Source organism: Pinus tabuliformis, chromosome 7, assembly GCF_031772625.1.
Source record: "Pinus tabuliformis cultivar Carrire ecotype Pingquan chromosome 7, CPIR1, whole genome shotgun sequence".
Lineage (NCBI taxonomy): Eukaryota > Viridiplantae > Streptophyta > Pinopsida > Pinales > Pinaceae > Pinus > Pinus tabuliformis.
Genome location: NC_142293.1, coordinates 458,499,238 through 458,523,379, shown reverse-complemented (window position 1 = coordinate 458,523,379; position 24,142 = coordinate 458,499,238). Strand labels below are relative to the sequence as shown.

The window sequence follows — 24,142 nt, the reverse complement described above, 5'->3', positions numbered from 1 at the left end:
AATTTATTTTATCTTCTTATTTTATATTTTCTATATATCATCTTATAGATGAGGGTTCCAATTTCGAGTCAATACCACTACTGAAAAAAGGTCGAGTTCCCTTCTCATATTGTTGGATGTTTTCACAATTGTAAAAGTTGAGCATTGTGGAAAAAAAGATGGCCAAGTTTTGTGCATCGAGCTCCTCATTGTAGCAAGAGTTTTCTCTTATAGAGGAGTTTAGCTATTTATCTTTGCGGTGCATTGAATCTATTGTCTTACTGATCCGTGGTACTCTTACCAGTGAGCCAAGTTTCTCTCTGATACATTAGTTCGAAGTGTTGGCATGAAGGAAGTGTAACATGTATGTGTTTACAGGGAGTTTTGGTTGAGTTCTCCATTGTTGAAAGGAGTTTGTACAATGAGCTAAATCACCAATCTTGTCGGATGTGTGCTTCATTTTTGAGCCTCATTGCGTAAGGCTATGGTCTGGCATCTAAAGGACAATGAACAGAACTCCATAAAGGCTATTTACCTCTACTAGAAGAGCCAAAAAATTCCTCATCCTTGCCTGGATATGTGATGTGTTTACCTGTACTTTCTATGGCTAAACATATATTTATATTTTTTACACTCTCAAGGGTTATTTGTATTGTTGGTATAATTTTTATATTATAATATTTATCTAAAGTTATTGTCCATGTCATTGTTTACTAGTAGTTTCTATCTCAATCCCTTGTCATTACTTGAACATGTGTTACCAGTGGTATGCATGTCTCTCATTTCAATGCAAAAATGGGTATCAGATATTCATAAGATTCTCTTTCATACATGCTTGCCATTGTTAGTATTATTTCCATTATAACTTTTCAAAATGTCATCTACAACACATGTTCCTCAAATTGTTTGTAAAAACACCACAGTGAGCTAAACCATACAAACTCAGAAAAAATTATGGTTTTTCCTAAGATATTCATGGCAAGTATCTTACATTGGTATTAGAGCATGTTCTTGGACAACTACAGGGTCTAAGGATAGATTATTCATGAATTAATGTGTGTTGAAGGCCACCCTTACGTCACATACGAAAGGAAATACAAAGTCAGAGAGCCTACTCTCGTTTCTAAGGAGGAAAAGTCTCTTGAAAAGAGAAGAGGGGAAGAAGAAACCCTTAGAAAGGGAAAGGGGATAGACGAGACACTAGAAAGAGAAGGGCCAGACACGGGGGATAAGGGATCCAAGTATTCAAAAACTTTCTCAGTGTACTGAATGATTTGGCTAAGGGCCAAAAAGATATGGTGGATCTGATGAGTAGGATAGTAAACAAAGAGACTTCCACCAAGAAGGAACATGTTAATGAATAAGGGTCTAATAGTGCAAAGGGTAGCCATGCATGTACTACAATGTAGAGCTTCTCACGCTTATATAGTCGAGGACCTAGACCCAACATGCCTCAGTTCATACATGATATGTCAGAAGACCAAAAGGAGCAGATGAGTCAGGGGATCCATTATGCTGATTATTTGGAGGAGTATAGATCATTGGGACATGAGTTCTAGGTTGTTATGAGTTTCACTGAATTCTTCCATGCCCAATTAAAAAGCAAGCCCGAGGTAGCTCAAAGGGCTTTGAGGCAAAATCAAGAGCTAAAGAAGACATTGTAAAAAGTGACCATTCCTTGTTTTGATGGATCATTGAAGTGCTTAGCTAGATCATGGGTCCAAAAGCTGGACACCTATCTTCAATTATATTTAATGATCGAGGTCGAAGCCATTAAGTTGGTGACATTACCTCTGCACGGGGATTCCCATGATTGGTGGTATCATGGGTTGGTGACCATGGCTCATGGCAGCATCTCCTCATACACTGAGTTTACTCAAAGGTTCATATAGCATTTTGACTAGAAAGATCCAGAAATTCATTTTAGAGAGCTAGCACAACTTAGATAGATTAGCAATGTAGAGACATACAAATCAGAGTTTCTAAGATTACTAGTTATGGTCACAGACATATCAGAGGCTCAGTTGGTGATGTTATTTGTGCAGGGGCTATCTGAGCCTCTATGTGGTTGGGTTAAGGGATATCAACCAGCCACACTACGAGGTGCAGTTAATAAAGCTATGTACATGCAGGATATTGTTCCTAAGAGAATATTCACTCCTAATACTTCCTTTCCCCGAAGGAGATAAGATGTCAAACCTTTTCTAGAACGAGTGGACCGAGAAACTGAAGTTGGACGAGAAGGCCCAAAAGGAGTTGAGAAAGAAGAAGCTCTGTTTCAGTTGTCAAGAGGCTTGGGTACCAGGACACAAATGTGTAGAAAAGGACAAGGTGGGCGAGGCCCACTATATTGAGGTGTACTCTAAGAGTGACAACAATGATGGAGATGAGGAGTCGATGTAGGATCATGTACAAGAACGAATACATCAAACAATAGGGGGTGAGACTTCAAAGGCTAGAGGCAAAGCCCCTATTATTGCACCTGTGTCAAGGTTCCCCATGTATCACACGTTCAAAAGGAGTTCTTGCAGGTCATGAGATGATGGTGCTAATTGATGGTGGGGCTTCCCATAAATTCATGGATGCATCCATGGTTGATCGGAGAGAAATTTTGACAAAGGAGTTTGATGGTTTTTGTAGTAACCAGTTCTCTTTCGAAGAAAGTTTAACAACTAATATAAGTTATTGTGATCAACAAATAAAAGATGAATGACATAATTGCCTTCTCTACTCACAATTTATGAATTCCTTTAAAATCTCGAAAGGTGTTTAGTTATAGAATCATTTTTATTGTTGTTTGTTTTAATTTGATGTAATCAAAAGGACTCTCAATTATATACCAATGGAATATATGGAACTATATGTTTATCTTAAGAGATTTTAAAGCACTATTTTACACTCTTAAATAGAAAGATATAGGTTATTTCAATGTGAATATGATTCATGGTTTTTTGCTCATAATATGTGAAAATTGTTTTTCAAAATAAAAAAATAGAAATTAATAAGTAATTGTTGTTCTTATTGAAGACAATTTGTTTACCAAGTTAGGACATAGACATTGAGTGGTTTGTTGAATGTCAGTGGGAATTTTGAGCCATGTGTTAGTGCACTATAATTAAGGCATATATGAACCACTTATCTCCCTTCTTACATGGCAATGATATTGGTGTTGCACACAGACCTATACTTTCTCTAATGAATCCTTATCCAAAATCTTTTTTATTTTTTTTGCATTTCCTCATTCTATCATCAGTTTAATATGTAGGTCACTTCATTAGGAACCTTTGAATTTGGTATTAAGTCTATGTGATGAATGATTCCCCTCATCGATGGTAAACCATCTAATAATTCTTTTGGCGTAAAACCTGCAATGTCTTCCAACAACTTTTTCACTTCTATTACAACATGTTTTCCAACCACTTTTTCTTCTTTTCGAAGCAAGAGGTAGAATGTTCCCCTATCTTTCATTACTGGTTGAAATAATTTTCATCCTAAGAGTAGACTAAGGAAAAACTTTTTCACTTATCAGAACATGTTTACCAACCACTTTTTCTTCTTTTGGAAGCAAGAGGTAGCATATGTTGGTTTTAATAGCATAAAAAAACACTCATACAAATCGACATGAAGAATAAGAATCAAGAAACAAAAGGAAAAATAAAACCCCGTAGGGGAAATTCGTTATATCATACCATTCCAATGTTACATTTAATGTACAACTCCTCTTATATAACTATAGGTGATCATAACAACTATGTCAAACTCAATTATTCCATTTTACCCAACCACACAATGGTTCATCCATATGGTTCATTTATAACTAACTTCATTTTTCAGATCACAAGTAAGTGTTATTCCAAATAGCTCCCCCTTGATGAGTGCTTATGATCTTAATACAAATTCTTCATATTTGTCTTGCAATTGTTGGTTGTAACACCCTGATACAAAAACACTACAAATAGACATGAAGAATAAAGATCAAGAAACACAAGGAGCAATGAACCTTGAAACGGGAAATTATATTAAATTATACCATCCCTATGTTAAAATTAAGGTACAACTCACCTCTTATATAACTATAGTCGATCATAACTATTACGCTAAGCATAGTTATTCCATTTTAACCAACCACACAACAATTCATCCCTATGGTTCATTTCTAACTAACTTCATTTATGTTGAATGTTAGTTTTGTTGTGCTAATTTCAACTTCATAATTAAAAACACTTGCTTATCAATTACTTCATGTGCATAGGTTTCCTTATGGTGTTTGTGAATGAAAACAAGTAAATTTTTCAAGTTTTATGTTAAGTTCATGAGAAAAATAGCATAAAAGTAAAGTGTTGAACAACAACAATCAAATGTACATCAAACCATCAAAATGAACACTTAACACAATGTTTTGATGAAGGAGTTCACCCCTCCTGGGCTACATCTCCTTGGTCCAACTTCCATGGCTTGGGCCTCTGTATTAGCTCAATAATGGGAAAAAATGTTGTTTACAATGCTCTACTGCTCCTGAAACCTATTTCAATGTTCTCAGAACATCCAAATCAGCTAGGAAAACCTTTTATTGATCCCAATTTGGTCAAATTTTGCCAAAGTTATGGTAAAAAAAGTTTCTCCTAGTAAACCTCCACTAAAACTAGAGGAACTCCAGTTAACTCCACTAACACTGGAGTTACCGCCGAAATAGGAGGGACCGCCAAAAACTCCGTCGAACTAAAATGGGGGTTATTAAGGATAAGGGTAGTTTAATTAAGCACTAATCGTGCTTAGCGCTAATACTGGGTGGTTCCGTAACCGTTGACTTGGCGGTTTAATGGTAGTGGTTACATAGGCGGATTACCCAGCACAGTTAATGCAAACAATTACACTTTATGCTGGCTGCCAGATATATCGTGTCGTCACATGTTGCAATAATCGAGAACGGTTATGGTTTCCTAGCTGCTGGATGGATTAGCCGTTAGTTGTTACTGTCGGAGTTACGTTGTTGTGTTCACATGAGAGGGAGTTGGCTCCCTCCTAACCCCCAACTGACAAAACATAACATAACAAATACGTATTAACTACATTCACTGTTAAGAACTAACAGTGTGGTGTATCGGTAAGTCACAAGGTTTGTACGGGCAAGGTCGCGGGTTTGACTCCACCGACCTGCCCAGAATTTTACATTGAGCCAATACTACCATTCCTTTGGGGAGGGACACATGGTGGCCTCTGGGCTTACCACTTGTCTCCTCCTCATTGGTCCATTCCTGAACCAATAAAATTGAGCCACGTTACCACTCCTGCAAACCAATAAAACATGAAACTTGGCGAAACAAAATTGGATGTTGACTATCCCATTGACCTGTCGAGTTACTTGCTATGTCAGCAGTATGGACTGCTAACTGTGCAGTGACTGTACATTTTTTTGCAAAATTCCACTGTTTGGCAAAGCAGATAGAACGTGATATCTTCCTCATACGAACTTGGTTTTGAGTGAAACGAGTTGCGTTGGGATCATTTCGCTGATATGGACGCGGTCGTTCAAGTTTCAAGTGATTACGAGAACTATGATTTTTGAGCTAAATATTGAGCACCTAATCATTCCTCCCAACTGGAAGCCTTTTGGACCCCAAAAGATACTATCAATTTTTTAGTAGGTGAGGGTATAACTCCCTCACCTTCTCGATCTGCAACCATTTGGCCTTAGAAGGCTTTTGTCCCTTGAATCCCACTCTAAGGTATTTGACATTCCCTCTCTTTGAAATTTTGGTTCTTCTATCAAGTATGAGACCTTGTTGAAGTTCATCAAGATATTTTGGCGAGAAATAATCTATTGATGGTAGCTGAACATCCTCTCCTTGATCATCAATCAAAGGAGGTTCAAACAATCTCATATTCTGAACATTAACAATAGAGTATATTTGCATATAAGGAGGCAAATCTAGCTTAAATGCATTGTTACCAATCTTTTCTAGAATTTTAAAAGGACCATAATGGATTGGCTTAAGCTTTTTACCTTCCCCTTGAAGTCTATCTTTGTTAATATATAACAAAACTTTGTCACCAACTTGAAATTTATGATCGACACGATGTTTGTCATGCCTTTCCTTGTAGGTCCTTTGACTTCTTTCAAGTTGTTCCTGCATTGTGTGATGTATCAACTGAATTTTCTCAATGAACTTTCTTGCCTTATTGATGTCGCTATGACCATCGATGGCGACATCTTTCTCAAAGATGAATTCCAATGGCGATCTTGGAAAGTACCCAAAACATGCCTCAAAAGGCAATGTATTTATAGAAGAATGCTTTGCCCTGTTGTATGCATGTTGTATGAAATGCAACTGTTCATCCCACAACTTGGGATATTTGCTGCAATATCCTCTAAGAAGATGAATGACTGTTCCGTTGACCACCTCGGTTTGTCCATCTGTTTGAAGATGAAAGGCTGTACTCTTCTTCAACTTAGTGTCCATTATGCCCCGCAAATTTGATCAAAAAATCCCAACAAATCGAGAATCTCAATCACTTACAATGGAAGTAGGAATACCAAAATGAACCCAAATATTTTGGAAGAAAAGATGAGTTGTTTGTTCAACTGTAATTTTCTTTTTACATGGTGTTAGAATAAACATCTTGCTAAACATGTCTACAAATACATACAAGTAATCATGACCTTTCCTTGACAATGGAAGACCTCCTACAAAATCCACTGAGATACTCTCCCATGGACGTGAAGGAACAGAAAGTGGAGTGTAGAATCCTAGTTTCCTATTGCTAGGCTTACTTGTTGCAGACAAAGAAAATCCTCTAATGAAATGAGATACATTATCAAACATGCGTGGCCAATAACAATACCTTTGGAGATTCTCTACTGTCTTGCCTACACCAAAGTGTCCAGTAATCAATGAAGTGTGCGCCTCTCTTATGATATTGTTTATTTCTCCCTGTGGTATACATAACTTGCCCAAGTGATACAAAAACCGATTATGTACATGGTAATATAACTCTTCAATTTGGTTTCCTTGCCTCAAGCTTGCATACACATCTCGAAAGTCATTATCATATGCATATTTCTCAATGTAACTTTCACGTAAAACAAAATTGTGCCTGAGTAAAATAGATGAATCTACAATAGGCCTAGAAAACATATCAGCTACCTTATTGTAGATTCCCTTTTTGTCCTTGATAACCAAATGAAACAATTGTAGAAAACTCATCCATCTGAAAATGTTGTGATTGCCGCAACTTTTACTATGACTGTAAGTATTGCAATGGTATATGGTCGATATGAATAATGGTGTCCTTCCCCATCAAGTAGTGTTTCCATTTTTTGACACTTTGTATCAATGCATAAATTTCTTTGTCATAAGTGGGATAGTTAGTCACAGCACCATTAAAAATTTCAGAATGAAATGAAATAGGCTTACCATGCTGCATGAATTCTCCCATGGCGTAATCATTAGCATCCGTTTGAATCTCAAATGGCTGTCGAAGATCCAGAAGAGTCGGTACTAGTGTTGAACTGATATTTTTCTTTAAAGCATCAAATGCTTTTTGCTGTACATCTCCCAAATGGAATACTTTCTTGACACTAGTCAATTCATGTAATGGAGCTGCAATGGAAGAAAAATTAGCAATAAATTTCCTCCAATATTGTGCTGCCCCTAGAAATCCTCTTACCTTTGTAACTGTATTGGGCTTGGGCCAATTTAGAATGACCTCAAACTTAGAGGGGTCTATCTTCAGCTCACCTCCTCCAACAATGTGTCCCAAATACACTAAATAAGTCTTGCCAAATTCACACTTTGACATCTTTAAAAACAACTGTTCTTTTCTCAAGACATCAAGTACTTTGTTCACATGCATGACATGTTCATCTCTAGATTTGTTGAATATGAAAATATCATCTAAGTAAACAATGACAAAGCCATCTAGAAATGGTCTCAAAACATCATTCATAACTCTCATGAAAGTAGCTGGAGCATTTGTAATACCAAAAGGAATAACAAGCCAATCAAACAATCCTTGTTTAGTTTTAAATGTGCCTTTCCAAATGTCCTGTTTAGTTATTCCAACTTGATGATAACCACTTCGTAAGTCTAACTTAGTGAAATACTTTGCATACCTCAATTAATCAAGAAAATCATCAATTCTTGGGAGTGGATAACGATTCTTTACTGTTATTTTGTTCAGTGCACGGGAATCCACACACATGCGCCAAGTCTCATTCTTCTTTGGCACCAAGACAATGGGTGAACCACATGGCAAAGTAGATGGGCGTATAATACCTTTGTTCAATAATTATTGAATTTTCTTCTTGATTTCCATGCTCTCCATAATCGACATGTGATACATGCCAATTTTTGGAAGTGGAACATCCTACTGCAGTTGTATCTCATGCTGAATTTCCCTCTTGGGAGGTTAGCCCTTTGGTTCCTAAAACATCTTGCCATGCTTGCTTACCACATCAAACAAATCAGATTTTAATTTGTCATCACAACCTCCAAAAGATTCATAATCAATATCGTTCTTTTTCTTGATCATGAGAAGCACAAAATTTTTACTTGCATTTACTAGTCTCTTCATCTGCCTTGCATTAACCAAAGAAACGTTTAACTTTTTGCGATGGGCTCTAATAATATACTCCACCCCATCCTTGAGAAATAAGTATTTGTTTTCATGGTGATAAAATATTGCTTTCCTATCATACAAATAAGGACTTCCCAAAAATATTCTTGATATGTCAAGTGGAACTACATCTAACTCAACTTCATCAATGAAATTTTCAGTAATGGCAAACCGGAATAAGCATTTCCTTGTAACTTGTAAATTTGCATTATTGACTATCCAACCCAAGGGATATGGCTTATGATGAGGTATAGTTTCCACGTAAGCTTTTTGACCAAGTCTTCTGAAATTAAGTTTGATTGTGACCCACTATCAAATAATGCATCAATCTTTGTATGATTTGAAATTACCCTTACATGGAACAATTTTATCCTTGATTCTTCATTTGGATTGTTGTTGTGACTATGTGAGGAAACATCGCTTGCAACAACTTCTTTTCCTTTTGTGACCATGGCTGAAATCTTGGTCTCATCACCAGAATCTGATCCAAGATCGTGTTGTTTGGTAGTGGTCGTCTTTTGTTTTCCCTTATTGTTTGGTTTCTTAGGCCTTAGTTCGGGATGTAATTTCCAACAATGGATTTCATCATGCCCAGCTTTGGAACAATGTTGGCATATAGTTTTCTCCCCTTCTTTCTTCACACTTCATTCTTCTTTCCCTTTCATTTCCCACCTTTCTTTTTCTCCTTACCCTTGAATGACTTCTTCTTACTACCCTCTTCCTGAATGTTCTTTCCTTTTGCTTCAAGGTGTGTGGCTTGCATACATCCTTCATCCAAATTGCTTGGATTGAACATTAGGATAGTATTTTTTAATTAGGAATGTAAACCCCTAATATATTTCAACATTGTATCTTGGGAATTCAAGTTTACTCCTAACAACAAAGTCCTCTTTCTAAACTCCTCGGTATAGTCTTGAACTGTTTGGCCCTTGAGTTACCTAAAAATTTGCCAACACATAATGGATTTTTTCATATAGGCTAAAGGATAAAACCGTCTTTTAATTCAAGAAACAAATTCAACCCAAGAAATGGATATCTTACCATGAATTCGCATTTCCTCTTGAGTCTTTGCTTCCCACCAGACTAATGTTGCTCCTTCTAGCCTCAATGAAGCCAACTAGATCTTTATGTCATCTTCTTGAAGGTTCTGAATTCTGCAATAAACCTCGAATTATCGAATCCAATTGTCTAACTTTTCTACATTCACCTCACCATTGTACATGGTAAGTTCAAACTTAATGTCCAATTTGAGTAAGGGAGTTTTTTCCTTTGGGGTTTTTGAATGAGTATGAACAGTTTTTGTGGTGGAAGTGGAAGATGATGTTGTTTGAGATGTTGAGGATAATGAAGATGGTGAGGAAGATGATGTTGTTTGAGATGTTGAGGATAATGAAGATGGTGAGGAAGATGATGAATATGTTGGAGATGGAGGAGGCTTTCCTCTATTACCCTTTGAATCCTTCTTTTCATCTTTCTTATCTCCTGAGCTTCCCTCTCCATGTGGAGGCTTAGAAATCTCTCCAACCATTCTAGAATTCCTCTCTTAATAGAGGACTCTAACCATGTCAGTTAAGTCATATAAACATTTCTTGAATGCTTCCTCTTTCGAAAGAGCTTCAATCTCTCTTGCTCCAGACATGATGGCTTTGGATTCAAGCTCAGCTTCTGGTACTACTTGTACCTCCTCAATCTCAACTGGAGGTAAAACTTGAGGTGTTTCAAGTGCAACAGGGAATGAAACTTTGGGTGGAGATTGTGGCCTTGTGGCTCTCCTTCTTCTGGGAATTACCTTAGGAGTTGCAACCAATAGTTTCCCTTCTCCTCTCTGCAACTTTAACCTTGTAAGCATCACCAATTTACAACCATTAAAACCCTACTTGCAAAAAAATCAAGCAATCAAGCAAATAACCTTTGCTCTGATACCAACTTGATCTGTTTTTTAACGTTAGTTTTGTTGTGCTAGTTTCAACTTCAGAATTAAAGCACTTTCCTATCAATTGCTTCACGTGCATAGGTTTCCTTATGGTGTTTATGAATGAAAACAGGTAAATTTTTCAATTTTTATGTTAAGTTCATGAGAAAAATAGCATAAAAGTAAAGTGTTGAACAATAACAATCAAATGTATAGCAAATAATCAAAATGAACAATTAGCACAGTGTTTTGATGAAGGAGTTCACCCCTTTCGGGCTACATCTCCTTGGTCCAGCTTCCATGGCATGGGCCTCTGTATTAGCTCAATAATGGAAAAAGTGTTATTTACAATGCTCTACTACTTGTGAAACCTGCTTCAATGTGCTCAGAACATCCAAATCAAATAGGAACACCTTTTCCTGATCCCAATTTGGTCGAATTTTTCCAAATTTATGGTCAAAACAGTTTCTCCTAGTAAACCTCCACTAAAATTAGAGGAACTCCAGTTAACTCCACTAAAACTGGAGATATCGCCGAAATAGGAGGGACCGCCAAAAACTCTGCCGAACTAAACTAGAGGTTAATTAAGGATAAGGGCGGTTTAATTAAGCACTACTTGTTCTTAGCACTAATACCATGCGGTTTCGTAATTTTTGACTCAGCGGTTTAATGGTAATGGTTACATAGGCAGATTACTCGGCGTGGTTAATGCAGACAGTTACACTTTATGCTGGCCGTCGGATGTATTGTATGGACACATGTTGCAATAACCGTGAACAGTTATGGTTTGCTCGCTGCTGGATGGATTAACAGTTAGTCGTTACCGCCGGAGTTACGTTCTGTTCACATGGGAGGGGGCTGGCTCCCTCCTAAACCTCGACTGAAAAAACATAACATAACAAATACGTATTAACTCAATTGATTGTTAAGAACTAACAGTGCGATGTAACGGTAAGTCACGAGGTTTATACGGGTGAGGTCGCGGGTTCGACTCTGCCAACCTGCCATAATTTTTACACTACGCCAATGCTGCCGGTCCTTTGGGGAGGGATATGTGGCAGCCTCCAGGCTTGCCACTTGTCCCCTCCTCATTGGTCCATTCCTGAACCAATAAAATCGAGCCATGTCACCACTCCTGCAAACCAATAAAGACATGACACTTGGCAAAACACAATTGGACGTTGAACATCCCGTTGACCTGCCTAGTCACCTGCCACGTCAACAGTATGCATTGCTGACTATGCAGTGATTGTACTTCTTTTTGCAAAATTCCACTGTTTGGGAAAGAGGACATAACGCGATATCTTCCTCATACGAATTCGGTTTTAAGTGAAACGAGTTGTGTTGGGATCATTTCACTGAGACAAACGCATTCATTTAGGTTTTGAGCGATTCTGAGAACTTTGATTTTTGAGCTAAACATTGAGCACATGATCATGTCACAAGTAGGAGATACTTCAACATACTCCCCCTATTGAGATTGGTAGCTTGGGAGCTACTCAAAACCATAGCCTACATTGTTATTGAGGAATGAGCGTCATAAGGTCACATGTGGCTAAGAACCCAACCATGGTAGTTTTGCACCCAAATAAGTTGTACCAAAACCAAGATGAAATTTAATGATTGGACCCTTGGAGATGGAAGAGCACCCTCAGAGGAACAAGGGGAAACTTCAAGCACCAAGAGAGGAGGTCTAGAAGTTGAGATAATAATTTTTATATGTTCAACTGGGTTAATTGTCCTAGAAAAGTAAGTTGGATTCACTTGCAGAGACCCTTTGGAGGGGTGTGAAATTAACCTAAGAGAAGATATAAATAGGAGTGAGGAGATACCTCATTCCTCACATCCAAAGTGAAATTACATCACAACTATTAACTTTGAGAAAATCGTGGACCACTGGAGCACTAGCTGAAGTTGAGGAATATAAGTGTTTTGGGTCTTTCTCATGATAGGTTGGAGGCCGAGTTTGGTAGGGGCAGGCCGATCTTGAATGATGCAGATTTTTGACATAATTTGTGGTGAGTTTCTCTGTTTGATAGGGCTGAGAATTCTTGTAGAGTTTCAAGTGGGTGACTCTTTGTTTAGGAGGGTCAATAGGGCCTAAAAGGAGTCTCCTTTATGATTCATTCACCCACAACATCAGCGCAAGGATTGGTCACCTAAAAAGAGGATAATTGTAGGTCTGGTTAGGCCTAGTTTGAGAAAATAAGCCAACAAAGAGGAGGAGCATTTCTATGCTAAGTCAGAGGCCATTTTTCTCAAGAAAGAGGTTTCTTTTTCTATGTATGCCCTAGTTGTAGGTTGAGCCCTGTAGGTGGTCTTTTGGAGGTTGAAAAGGCCAGCAATGGGTAGGTAGAAGGGCTAAAGGGAAAGTGATTTAGACAGTCTTGTAGGTGGAGCTATACCACAACATTTGAGGAGCATTTCAGCTAAGGTTGAGGGGTTGTGACTGTAGTTATATTCAACATTAATTAGAGGGACAAAGTGGTATAAGCAAGCACAAAATCCAATGACAAGTAGGGAATAAGGAATATGCATAAAATGGTAAGTTAGCCTTCTTGTTGTCATGTGTTGCAAGTGGACATAGTCTAGTTTGGACATGAATTGAAGGTCATCCTAAGGTTGTAAGAAGGGAAGCAAGTGGATGATCTTGGGAGCCCTAAGTGTAGGACAAAGAAGGGCATTTGGAATGCTAGGAGAGGTAGAATTGAAGGAAGCCTGGTGACTGATCTTTGAAGGAATAAAGAAGGATGTCAAGGGGAGTTGTTTGAAAATCCCTAGATTGCTGGTTAGAGAAGGACATCTACAACAAAAGTGGGCAACCCTCTGTGCCCTAAGTTTTTCTTCATGGGAAACATAGGAAGGAAATAATGGGAAGAAGTCCCTAAGATTTGTGTCATTGAAGGAATAAGGAGTAGCTAGTGGACAAGAAGTCCCAAAGGTGTTCACTTCTTGAAGGAAAAAAGAGTAGCAAGTGGGCAGATGTGAAGACCCGAGGTGTTGAGTCATTGACGGGTGAATGATCAGTGAGAGGGAAGATTGAAGATGTGTTCAGTCACTTAAAGGACTTGAATCACTGATAGAGGCAGAGTTATGTTGTTGCATATCAAGAGCTAAAGGAACGAGCATTTGTGTTTAACGTACAACCAATAGGAGCTAAGAGAGCACACTACATCAACCAGATGATCATTGTATCTTGTTTAGGGTAGATTGGTTGTCGAAGTAACCAACACCAAACCCTAGTTGTATTCTTGTATCAGTGGATGTATGAGGGTCATTATTCCTGGTACTGGAGCCCAGTAGGTGATTTACTGCTATTTGTTCCAATGTGTAAAGTAGTTTGTTGTGGTATTTGGATTGGTAGTTTCAGAGATTCTAAGGACCTAACCTAGATTTTCCATTACCGTGGAAAAAAGACACCCCCTTAACGAGTACTTGTGATCTTAATCATCTTTGTCTTCCATGCTCAACGTTATTTGTCTTTATGTACATGCAAAGGCATAAGAAATTTCACTACTCTTACATCATGAACAATCATCATGATGGGTTTTCTGTAGTTGACATGTAACCATTACGCTTGTGACTTTTGAATCAGCTTACCCTCGCCCATTACAAGTGTTTTATAGTTACCATTAACAACACTTCACATTGTGTTGTTTACGTTGACTATAGACATTAGTGGTTTTAGCCATGAACTTACTTTACAAAGAGGTTTTATAAAGTGGTTTTAAGAGTAGCACAAGCTTTTCAACATAATAGAATATGGGAGTATAGAAGCCTTATTAGGCTTACATTAACATTGACCTAGGTACATTCAATTCAAATTAAGTAAAATTGTTAAACGCTTTAGGGATGTTTTATTTTCATCTATGTTTGTTTCTTAGAGATGTTTTCATGTGCATCTATATGTTGTTTTGATCTACATCTACGTTCATTTGCGTCTACATTTGCATTATAACAGTATTATTTTTCCCTACTTCTTTTGTTTCTTTGTCCCTTGCATGGTTTCCATCTTTGTTCCTTGTATGTTTTCCATCTTTCTTTTCTCTTTGTATGTTCATGTTATTATTCTTTCCTTACTTCTTTTGTTTCTTTGTCCCTTGCATGTTTTCCATTTTTGTTCCTTGCATGTTTTCCATCTTTCTTTTCTCTTTGTGTCTTCATCTTTCACATTCATTTTCCCATGGCGGTGCATCATTATCTTTCTTTGTTGTTGTATCATTCTCTTCTTCGTCATCTTCTTTCGTCAATCTTTGTTCTTTGATACTACATATTCATCATTGTTATCGAATTCTTTCGTCATTTTGTTTTTTGCTACACTTCTTTGCTCTTTGCTTTTGCAACCTTATTTTGCCATGGAGTCACCATTCTTCCTACAAATAATTCAATATTGATGTCCATTTAAACAGGAATCCTTCCACCAAGATACATGAGTACTAATTGTACTCACTAGTTCTTTAGAAATCCCTTTTAGCTACATGATTCATTAACTTAAACTCTCTCTTCATTATAACTTAGCCCTCACCTTCTTAGATTATCCCAACTTATGATATTAATCCCCCTCAGTTTACCCCATTAATCGAAGACCGTACTTCTTCGATCTCACATCAAGATAACACCTGTCACCCTCGTACCTACCCTAGTGGTTAATTCCATAACTTCATCTCACATCGTCTCTCTGCATAAGAGGGCACACACTACATGATTGCTACATGTGCGACCTAACCTTACAGAGCTTGCAAAACACCAGGGGAAAAACAACTTATCTATGCTTCTACTTTTACGCAACCATAACTTTTTGAAGTATCAGGTACAAATAAACATCCACCCATTTACAACAAGCATGAAAAATGATTCTCTAACTAACAATGTGACGATTACTCCATAAGACTACTCAAAAATTTACAAAATCATTACATATGCTCATTTACATCTTATGACCATACAAAGCATTTTTCTTTAACTCTTTAGTTGGTTTAACTCTTCAAATGAAGTCTTCCTTCTTACATGTGAAGTGAATCATTTGAACTTTGATAAATCCTTAATTCATGTAAATTAAGTATGCAAAATGAATTCACTTGCCTTGGAAGTTTACCATCACTTTTAACTCAAGGCTTAATTGATTTCAGAGTAAACCAATACTCTATATGAAGATGAAAGAAAATAGTGACCACCCATGTAATACTTTTTTTTCCACCAATAAAACATTATCTCAACTTTGAACCTAACTTTCCATATCAAATTTTTAACATAAATCTTAATTTTCATACTTATATCAAATTAAGTTAAGAACACACCAAATGGTTCTACCAACTTGCCACCAATTGTATTTCTCCTCCTATTGAGTTTTCAATTTGCACATGATTTTAAACTCCCTTTGACTTTATCTTCTATACTTTTCATATTTATGGAATATCTTGGTTGCATGACACCTCACTTGTTTTTTTAACAAACATTTATCTTAACATCTAAAATATGCTTTAGTCACATATAAAGAGTCTCACTTCTTGTTTTTTTAACACATTTTATTTTAGCATCCAAAATATACTTTAGTCATACATAAAAAACTAATTTATCATAATAATAATAATAATAATAAATAAATAAATAATAATAAAACACCACTGCTAAATTTTAATCCCTTCCCTTATTAGCTTTAAGTTTAATTTGAGAAAAACCCTCCCATTAATTAAAAGAAATAATTTAAAAAAATAAATAATAATAAAACACCATTGCTCAATTGTAAACCCTTCCCTTATTAGCTTTAAATTTAATTTGATAAAACCCCTCCCATTAATTTAAATAAAAAATCTCTTACACGATGGCAGGAGTAGTCTAGCTAGGCGGAGGAATGGCCCGGTTTCTGTCGCCGCCCGGAAAAACCTCCGGCTCCAGTCGTCGGCAATTCCTCCGCCCCGCGCCGCAAGCTCAGCCCAGCGCCGCCTAGCTCTGCCCAGCGCGATTCTGTGAACTTCCAAAGACTAATAAACAGGGATCCGTGGTGCAATGGTAGCGCGTCTGACTCCAGATCAGAAGGTTGCGTGTTCGATTCATGTCGGGTTCAATGTTGCCAGTTCGTTTATTCTTCGCCCAGATGTTCTTTGTCGGCTGCGTCCTAGTCCGGAAGTCCTTTTGGCACTTCGCCTTTCCACTGAAAGATCTCTGACAACGCGCCTTCCTCCCCTTTCGTGCAGTGGCAACTTTTTGATCTAGCTGAGCAGGGAATTTGTAACAGTTGAGGTTAATTCTATTGTGATCACACTGATCACTTTATGTTTTCCTGGGTCTACGAGACTAAAGTACAACTATAGTGGGTTTGGAATCGATCTCATCCAGATCATATCACACTGTACACTGCATTCACACATGATATTGACAGGCATGGATGTACTTCAAAAGCTGCAGGCATGTTGATGCTATGTTAAATTTTCTTTATGCAATAATTGCATGGATTAGCACAAAAAATCAAGCATCTAGTTTGGCGGATCACGCGATTCTTTGCAGTGGTTCTAGCAATAGTCATACTTACGCTGTTATAAGCTTACTGTATTGTGCCTTCATTTTATCAATCCACCCATAGTATTAGTGTTGCAGTTCTAGATCGCTAGCACGTTGTAGGTGTTTCGTCTGAGGGATTACAAGGGTGTTGCATCAGAGGGTCTGAAAATTTGGACCCGCTTTGTAAGTAGAATTTTTTCTCAGTTTTATGTTGCAGGTTTTCTTAATGCAAAATTTCAAATCGTGTATTTCCTATTGAAACATGATCAGACTCGGGCAGGAAAGCATTCTCATGCTAAAACTTTCAATATTTTAAAATTGTAACCCTGATAGGGTGATTTTATTCTCTTTGCAGTTTGTTCATTACCAGTTTCATTAATATGTCTGATATTAGGACGATTGAGGTTTCAGAGATACCATTTATACCTAATGAGCACTTTTTGGTAGATTTTCTAGAGACTGATGTACCTTGTTCCTTTGTCGCAGGTAGGGGAGGTAGGCGAGCTTTCAGAGATCTCTCAGTGAAAAGGCGAAGTGCCAAAAGGACTTCCGGACTGGGATGCAGCCGACAAAGAACCTCTGGGCGAAGGGATCTTTCAGTGGAAAGGCGAAGTGCCAAAAGGACTTCCGGACTGGGACGCAGCCGACAAAGAACATCTGGGCGAAGAATAAACGAACTAGCAACATTGAACCCGACGTGAATCGAACATGCAACCTTCTGATCTAGAGTCAGACGCGCTACCATTGCGCCACGAATCCCTATTTATTAGTCTTTAGAAGTTCACGGAATCGAGCTGGGCAGAGCTCGCGGAGGGTGGCGGAGCTGGGCGGAGGAATTGCCGGCGACCGGAGCCAGAAGTTTTTTTGGGCAGCGATGGAAACCGAGCCATTCCTCCGCCTAAGTAAACTACTCCCACGATGGCATACTTGTGCGAATAACATTCTACATATTTTTTTTTTGAAATTCTCACCCTTTGGTACGTGCTCCGTTTCTTTGCATCTGTCTTACTCGACCGTCCAACCGGCTGGAGCGGTGTTTGTTCTGCTTTTTTCTAATATACGCTTTGCACCTCTTCTCAAATTCACATCAGTTAAAGACGTTCTGGCCTTCTTAGAACACGCATATGAAGGTTGCATTAAACAATCTTTGACCAACCCGGTGTCGGTGGCCTCCTTCTCAATCCTATGTTTACCCAAATTCTTGTTTCCAGGTTTACTAAATTATCTTAAAATTTTAGTCATAAAAGTCAGCTGGTTGATTCATTTTTTGATTTTAGGATTTTAGAATATTCTCAAAATCCTAGAAAATTTTGAAAAAATCTAATAGAAAATTTAAAAAATGATTCTAGAATACTCCTAAAATCTGTTAGAACACAATTTTGTTAGTAAAAAAATTTGGCAGGATTTTGAAAAAATCTGATAAATGTTTTTCAAAATCTAGGTTACAACTTTCAAGCTCCTGTATTTTGGTTACCCCAAAAGAAATTCTTAATAACGCTTAATCCATTTCCACCATAAACAAAAATTCAAACATAACCAGGATTAAATTTCTTAATATTTTTCCACAACTTAAGTGAAAATTTCACCATCAAGGCCAAATAATTTTGCCTTGCAGGGAAACGCCTTTATTTACCAGATTTTTCTATAATATTGAATTCAACCTTACAATTTTTCCTCCTCTGTTCGTAAGTGAAAATTTCACCATCAAGGCCAAATAATTTTGCCTTGCAGGGAAACGCCTTTATTTACCAGATTTTTCTATAATATTGAATTCAACCTTACAATTTTTTCTCCTCTGTTCATTCATACATCATACACAGGGCTGGGCTGCTGCTTGGTAGTCTGAAACATTCGGCATCTCCGTACTCCATTACAAATTATGTTACAACATTTTACACAGGCTACCTGCTGGTAGGTTTCTTATCTTGTTGCTGGAATAAGTGTTCTCCACGGCAGTATAGCAGCAACTCTCTACAGGGCTACACAGTTTCTCCTTCAACACAGCCAGTTACTGAGAGCTGCCAAAAGAGTTTGCGCTGAGAGCAACGAGTCGGGTGCCGGCAGCCGTCAATTGTTGATGAGGTGAGATGCTGTCTAAGGTAAGTCGATATGCGTTAAAGGAGAAGCAGCGATGTTGGACTTCCCGTGTTGAAAGAGAGGATGCAATGAGAGCAGTCCCTCTCTTATCTGCCCTTCATCTTTTGTCACTACTGCATTTTCCCCCTCCAATGCCTACTGAAAAGCCTCGTGTACTGAATGTAACTTCACCATTACCAACTCATGTTAGATCTTAAATTGCAACCCAATCAAGCTACTTAGCCGCAGGTTGCTCCTCATCTTCAGGCATGTCTATTTGTATTATGACTTTTATTTTGTACAAACAAATCCATTTCCTTTAAATTTTGCAAACATTTTTTTTTAATGATAGTCCAATGTTAGAAGTTTTGAGGGTTAGTTACCAACTCATATTAGATCTTAAATTGCAACCCAATCAAGCTACTTAGCCGCAGGTTGCTCCTCATCTTCAGGCATGTCTATTTGTATTATGACTTTTATTTGGTACAAACAAATCCATTTCCTTTAAATTTTGCAAACATTTTTTTAATGATAGTCCAATGTTAGAGGTTTTGAGGGTTAGTTTAACGGGTTAGTATGGCTAAAACATTTTGCAATAGGGACGTCATGAGTAAATTTTTCTCTTTAAATTTTGCAAATATTATTAGATGATAGTCCACTGTTAAAAGCCTCGAATATACTTTGAGTATTAGCTTAACTGGTTGAGTTCTTTTTGATAAAGTACTTTGCATGTAAGAAGTCACTCAGTCAATTCTCCCCAATATAATAATAAATACTTTTGCAAGCAACAATAAATGGCATCTTCTCCAAGCTTCATTTACTCGTGTTGCAAGCACCAATAAATGCTTGAGCATCTTCTCCGAGCTCCCCAACACAGCAATAAATAATTAGCATCTTCTCCCCAAAACAGCAAAAAATACTTGAGCGGCTGAGCCTCTTCTCCCAGCTTCATTTACTCCTTTTGCAAGCAGCAATAAATGGCATTTCTCCGAGCTTCATTTACCCTTTTTGAAAGTAGCAATAAATGCTTGAGCATCTTCTTCGAGCTTCATTTACTCCTTTTGCAAGCAGCAATAAATGCTTGAGCATCTTTTCCGAGCTTCATTTACTGCTTTTGCAAGTGATCCCGCCATAGAGTCGCATGGTTTTTCATCTTTGTCACCCTGTGTTTACTCTCCTTAGGTCATCTTCAACAATTATTGTACAAATCAAACTGCTTTTCAAGGTCATAAATCCAATCCACCAGCACATCCAGACTTTTCCGAACTTGGATAAATCAAACTTTGTTTTAGTTCCTTGCTTCAGTTTCCATAATTATCTACAAGGGGTCAAGTTCTCTACAACTGGAAACACTAGTTCCCTCTTCATCTTCAGATACATTAAACCTTAACCTCCTCTGTTCTGCTGCTAACCTAATAAAATATTAAATCTTTAAATATTGTCCAAGTTCCTTCCACCTCTAGCCAACCTTCTTCTTCCTCTTCCCCAACCAAAAGCAACTCCTGTGTGTCATATGTTAGCACTAACACCAAGTAATGCAGCAAAGTCATGAGCTTCTGCAGCTATGGAACCTATGACTACCTGGTCAATCACAACCAGCCAGAGGAACAAAGCATCCAAGGAAAGCTTAAGAAGGATTATAAAATTTTACCTTGTCAATTATGATGTTGGAAAGAGGGATAGATTAAAACAGACTTTTATTATAGGAAAAAAGCATCCAAGGAAAGCTTAAGAAGGATTATAAAATTTTACCTTGTCAATTATGATGTTGGAAAGAGGGATAGATTAAAACAGACTTTTATTATACTGTCGGCAGGACTGTAGGCTGAATGGGGCAGGATAGTGGTTCAATTTGCGTGATATTTATATTGAACACTAGAGAACAGCTAGTTGGAAACAAGAAAAGCAAAGCACATAACCACCAGCCATTACATCAAATGACAGAAAACATAAATAAAATCAAGGAGCAAACCGTGGTAGCCAGTACCAGGTTTCATTGCAAAAATTCTATATAATCAAAGATGCATTGTAGGTGTAGAAAACATAAACGAAAACAAGAAGGAAACTCTGATGGCCAGCACCAAGTTTCAATGCAACAATATATATAATTAAGGATGCATGGAAAGCACCAGGTTTCAATGCAAGAATATTTTACAATGAGGGATCCATGGTAGGTGTTGATTGGCTAGCTAGACTCTTTTCCAACAACCCTTTTTTTCCCGGATCTGTCTCTTACCAACCTTGCAATGACCCATCCTTAGTGCCTTGCAATGACCCATCCTTAGTCTAGACTCTAAACATACTCTTCCAAAATAAGAATTTCTTTCTATTTTCTAAATATCCATGCACATGTAATTTTTTAATGGAGAGATCAACAATTTCTATCTTCTACTCCTGGATTTTCTCCACTAAAGCTCTTCTGCAGTTATAACCTATAAAATCTAAGAATGGGTGATTGAATATTACTGAAAATAAATATTGTGTTCCTCCAGCAGGAACGGTTACATATTTAGAAACATGGGCAACCTACTATTGCCTGCATGCAAAATTCCGATAATATGCAAGTCTGCTGCATAGATCTGGGCCCGTGAATAAGTTACCTTGGGGTGGAATTTCTTCTACATTATGACTCTATCATGTTGAAGATGTTTGATCTTGATCAAATATGAGACTAAACAACAAGAAAATGGGTTTTAGAATTATGAAATGGCGTTTCTTGTGGACAGCGGAACTGAAACTACTATTGAAAGTCCCTGATCTAAGGAAAACGTTTCTATTGCTAGAGACTGCATAAGGAAAGATGTTTCTGGAAATCGGTTGTGAAAAGGGAAAAAATACCGCCATCTAATTGCAACAATGAGTTGTGTTGGTGAGAAGTTGAATCCATTGCAATATTAGTCAGAAATTGCACATAATAGTCAAATTAAAATGAAAAAATAAGTATTCTTATGACACTGGACAAATGTTCTTCTGCTCGAAGGAAAACTGTAATTGATTTCGAAGGGGTTGTCCACAAAAGGGTCAAATTTGCTAGGAATTTTAAAGTTAGATAGTTGTAACTAAGATTTATAAAAATTTTTATCAAATTTTATCAAAATCTTACTGAAAATTCCATAATTTTTAGACAAATTTGAATACTGGTTAGAATACGGCAAATTAATATACGTGGTCATTGTCCCCTCTTGTCCCGAGTGGCTAGGGATGGCCAGGGATGGCCGTTCATAGCCTCCCCGCCCGGGTTCGACTCAGGGTGTATGTAGCAGCTGCTCTGCAGCCCGTATATCTGTTCGCTTGGGCAATATGTGTTGTATCTACTCGCTTTCAGCGAATATGTGTAATATGATGCTTCTTCAGTGGGGATGCACTTCCCCCTGGAAAAAAAGGGATGCACTTCCCCCTGAAAAAAAAAATACTTACTTCGGCAATATGTGTTGTATCTGCTCCCTTTTAGCGAATATGTATAATATGATGCTTCTTCAGTGGGGATGCACTTCCCCTGAAAAAAAAAAAGAATACGGCAATTTCACATGCAGCTTAGCAGAACGTTTTAAAAGCTGTTATTCTCCGACAATAAAGAAAATTCCTAATAAATTGTGCTCCAACATTTGTCTACTGTTACAAATTTGTACTGGTTACTTCCCAAGAAAAACCAAAAAGCAGCCAAACTCGTGATCTGCAAGCAGCTGGAAACAATAGGACAAACCTGAAATTCTCGGGCTTTGTTGGCCAATAGTTCATGTCTCTCTGGCTCACAGGCATAGCGCTAATGAACAACATATCTCCCCAGTCCAATTTGTGACCACCTACCGCATACTGCTGGCCATAGCCTTGAACGCCGTTGGGTTGTAAAGCATACTTCTGCTTTTCCTCTAACGGAAGCTTGAAAAACTCATGGCTTAATCCTTTAATTCCCTCGATCAGTTGATGAGGAACTCCGTGGTTTATGAGCTGCACATAAACACAATGCCACATATTATCATCTATTAACAGTTGGGAGAATGAATATATTATCTATTAACAGTTGTGAAATGAATCACATTAGATGGTTACAAATACAGTCCAGAAAAATCACAAATACAGTCCAGAAAAATCTCTAAAGATGAATTTCAAACTAATTCTTATCAATAAACCAACAAGCCACAATCTCTAAAGATGAATTTCAAACTAATTCTAATCAATAAACCAACGAGCCGCCACAATTTCAATTATTGGGGATTGATCCAAACGTATTGAGATAACCCACAAACCTGAAAAAATCCCCATTCTTCACAAGCCATGTGAAGTTTGAGCATCTCTTCTTCCACATGATTGTTATCCAAGAGATTTTTCATATCAATAACCGGAATACTATTGTCAGGAGTTGGGCTTTTCACAGTAGGTCTGTCTTCCACCGACCTGACGTACTCCTCTGGCACTGTCTCCAGTTGTTTCCTACTGAGTTCCTGCACATTTGGGACTGTTACAAATTTGCTCATCCCTGGTTTGGAGACTTCTGATACGGGGCTCATTTTTCTCTGGTATGAATCGATAATCTGCAATTTTTCACACAGACCTTCTCATCAACTTATAATGCGGCTACGGTGACCAACTCCTGCTGTAATTTCAACGTAATGTATACTTATTAAGTGTGAAACCCAAGCATATACATGATGTAATTTCAACGTACTGTATACTTATTAAGTGTGAAACCCAACATATACATACCTTCTCATGAACTCATAAGACGCCCCGATGACCAACGCCTGCTCTAATTTCAACTTGATGTATACCTTTTCAATGTGAAACCCAACAATACACATCAACTCATATGACACCACCATGACCAACTGGTGCTGTAATATCAGTGTGATGTAGGGGAGAGATTCCTAATGTTGTGTAGGGACAATGATTGATATAGTACTAGTCTCACCAAACCATCAGAAATTGAGACTTTACAACTAATATTTAAACAAAGATAAATATTAGCGATTGTCCCAAAAGGTACAAAGAGAGGCCCATAGGATTATTAAATTGGAATTGTTGAATTTTTCTAGAAAATTTAATTGTTTTGTGAAAAACCTT

The 24,142-nt window shown here is 37.7% G+C and overlaps 1 protein-coding gene across 2 annotated transcripts in view; it reads right to left on the bottom strand.

The window, feature by feature from the left end:
- The window catches only part of LOC149247943 (protein LATERAL BRANCHING OXIDOREDUCTASE 1-like), a 45,403-nt gene extending 21,497 nt beyond the window's left edge, over positions 1-23,906 (bottom strand). Inside the window, exons 1-3 of one of the 2 annotated variants that reach the window (XM_089458310.1) lie at positions 23,786-23,906; positions 23,329-23,613; positions 22,785-23,029 (exon numbers count right to left, since the gene is read on the bottom strand). In XM_089458310.1, coding sequence (XP_089314436.1) covers positions 22,785-23,029; positions 23,329-23,589 — 506 coding nt within the window. In that variant the 5' untranslated portion in view covers positions 23,590-23,613; positions 23,786-23,906. Of the gene's footprint in view, positions 1-22,784; positions 23,030-23,328; positions 23,726-23,785 lie in introns of those variants that run through there. The other variant, XM_089458309.1, reaches the window with a different exon arrangement.
- Positions 23,907-24,142: the final 236 nt, after the last annotated feature.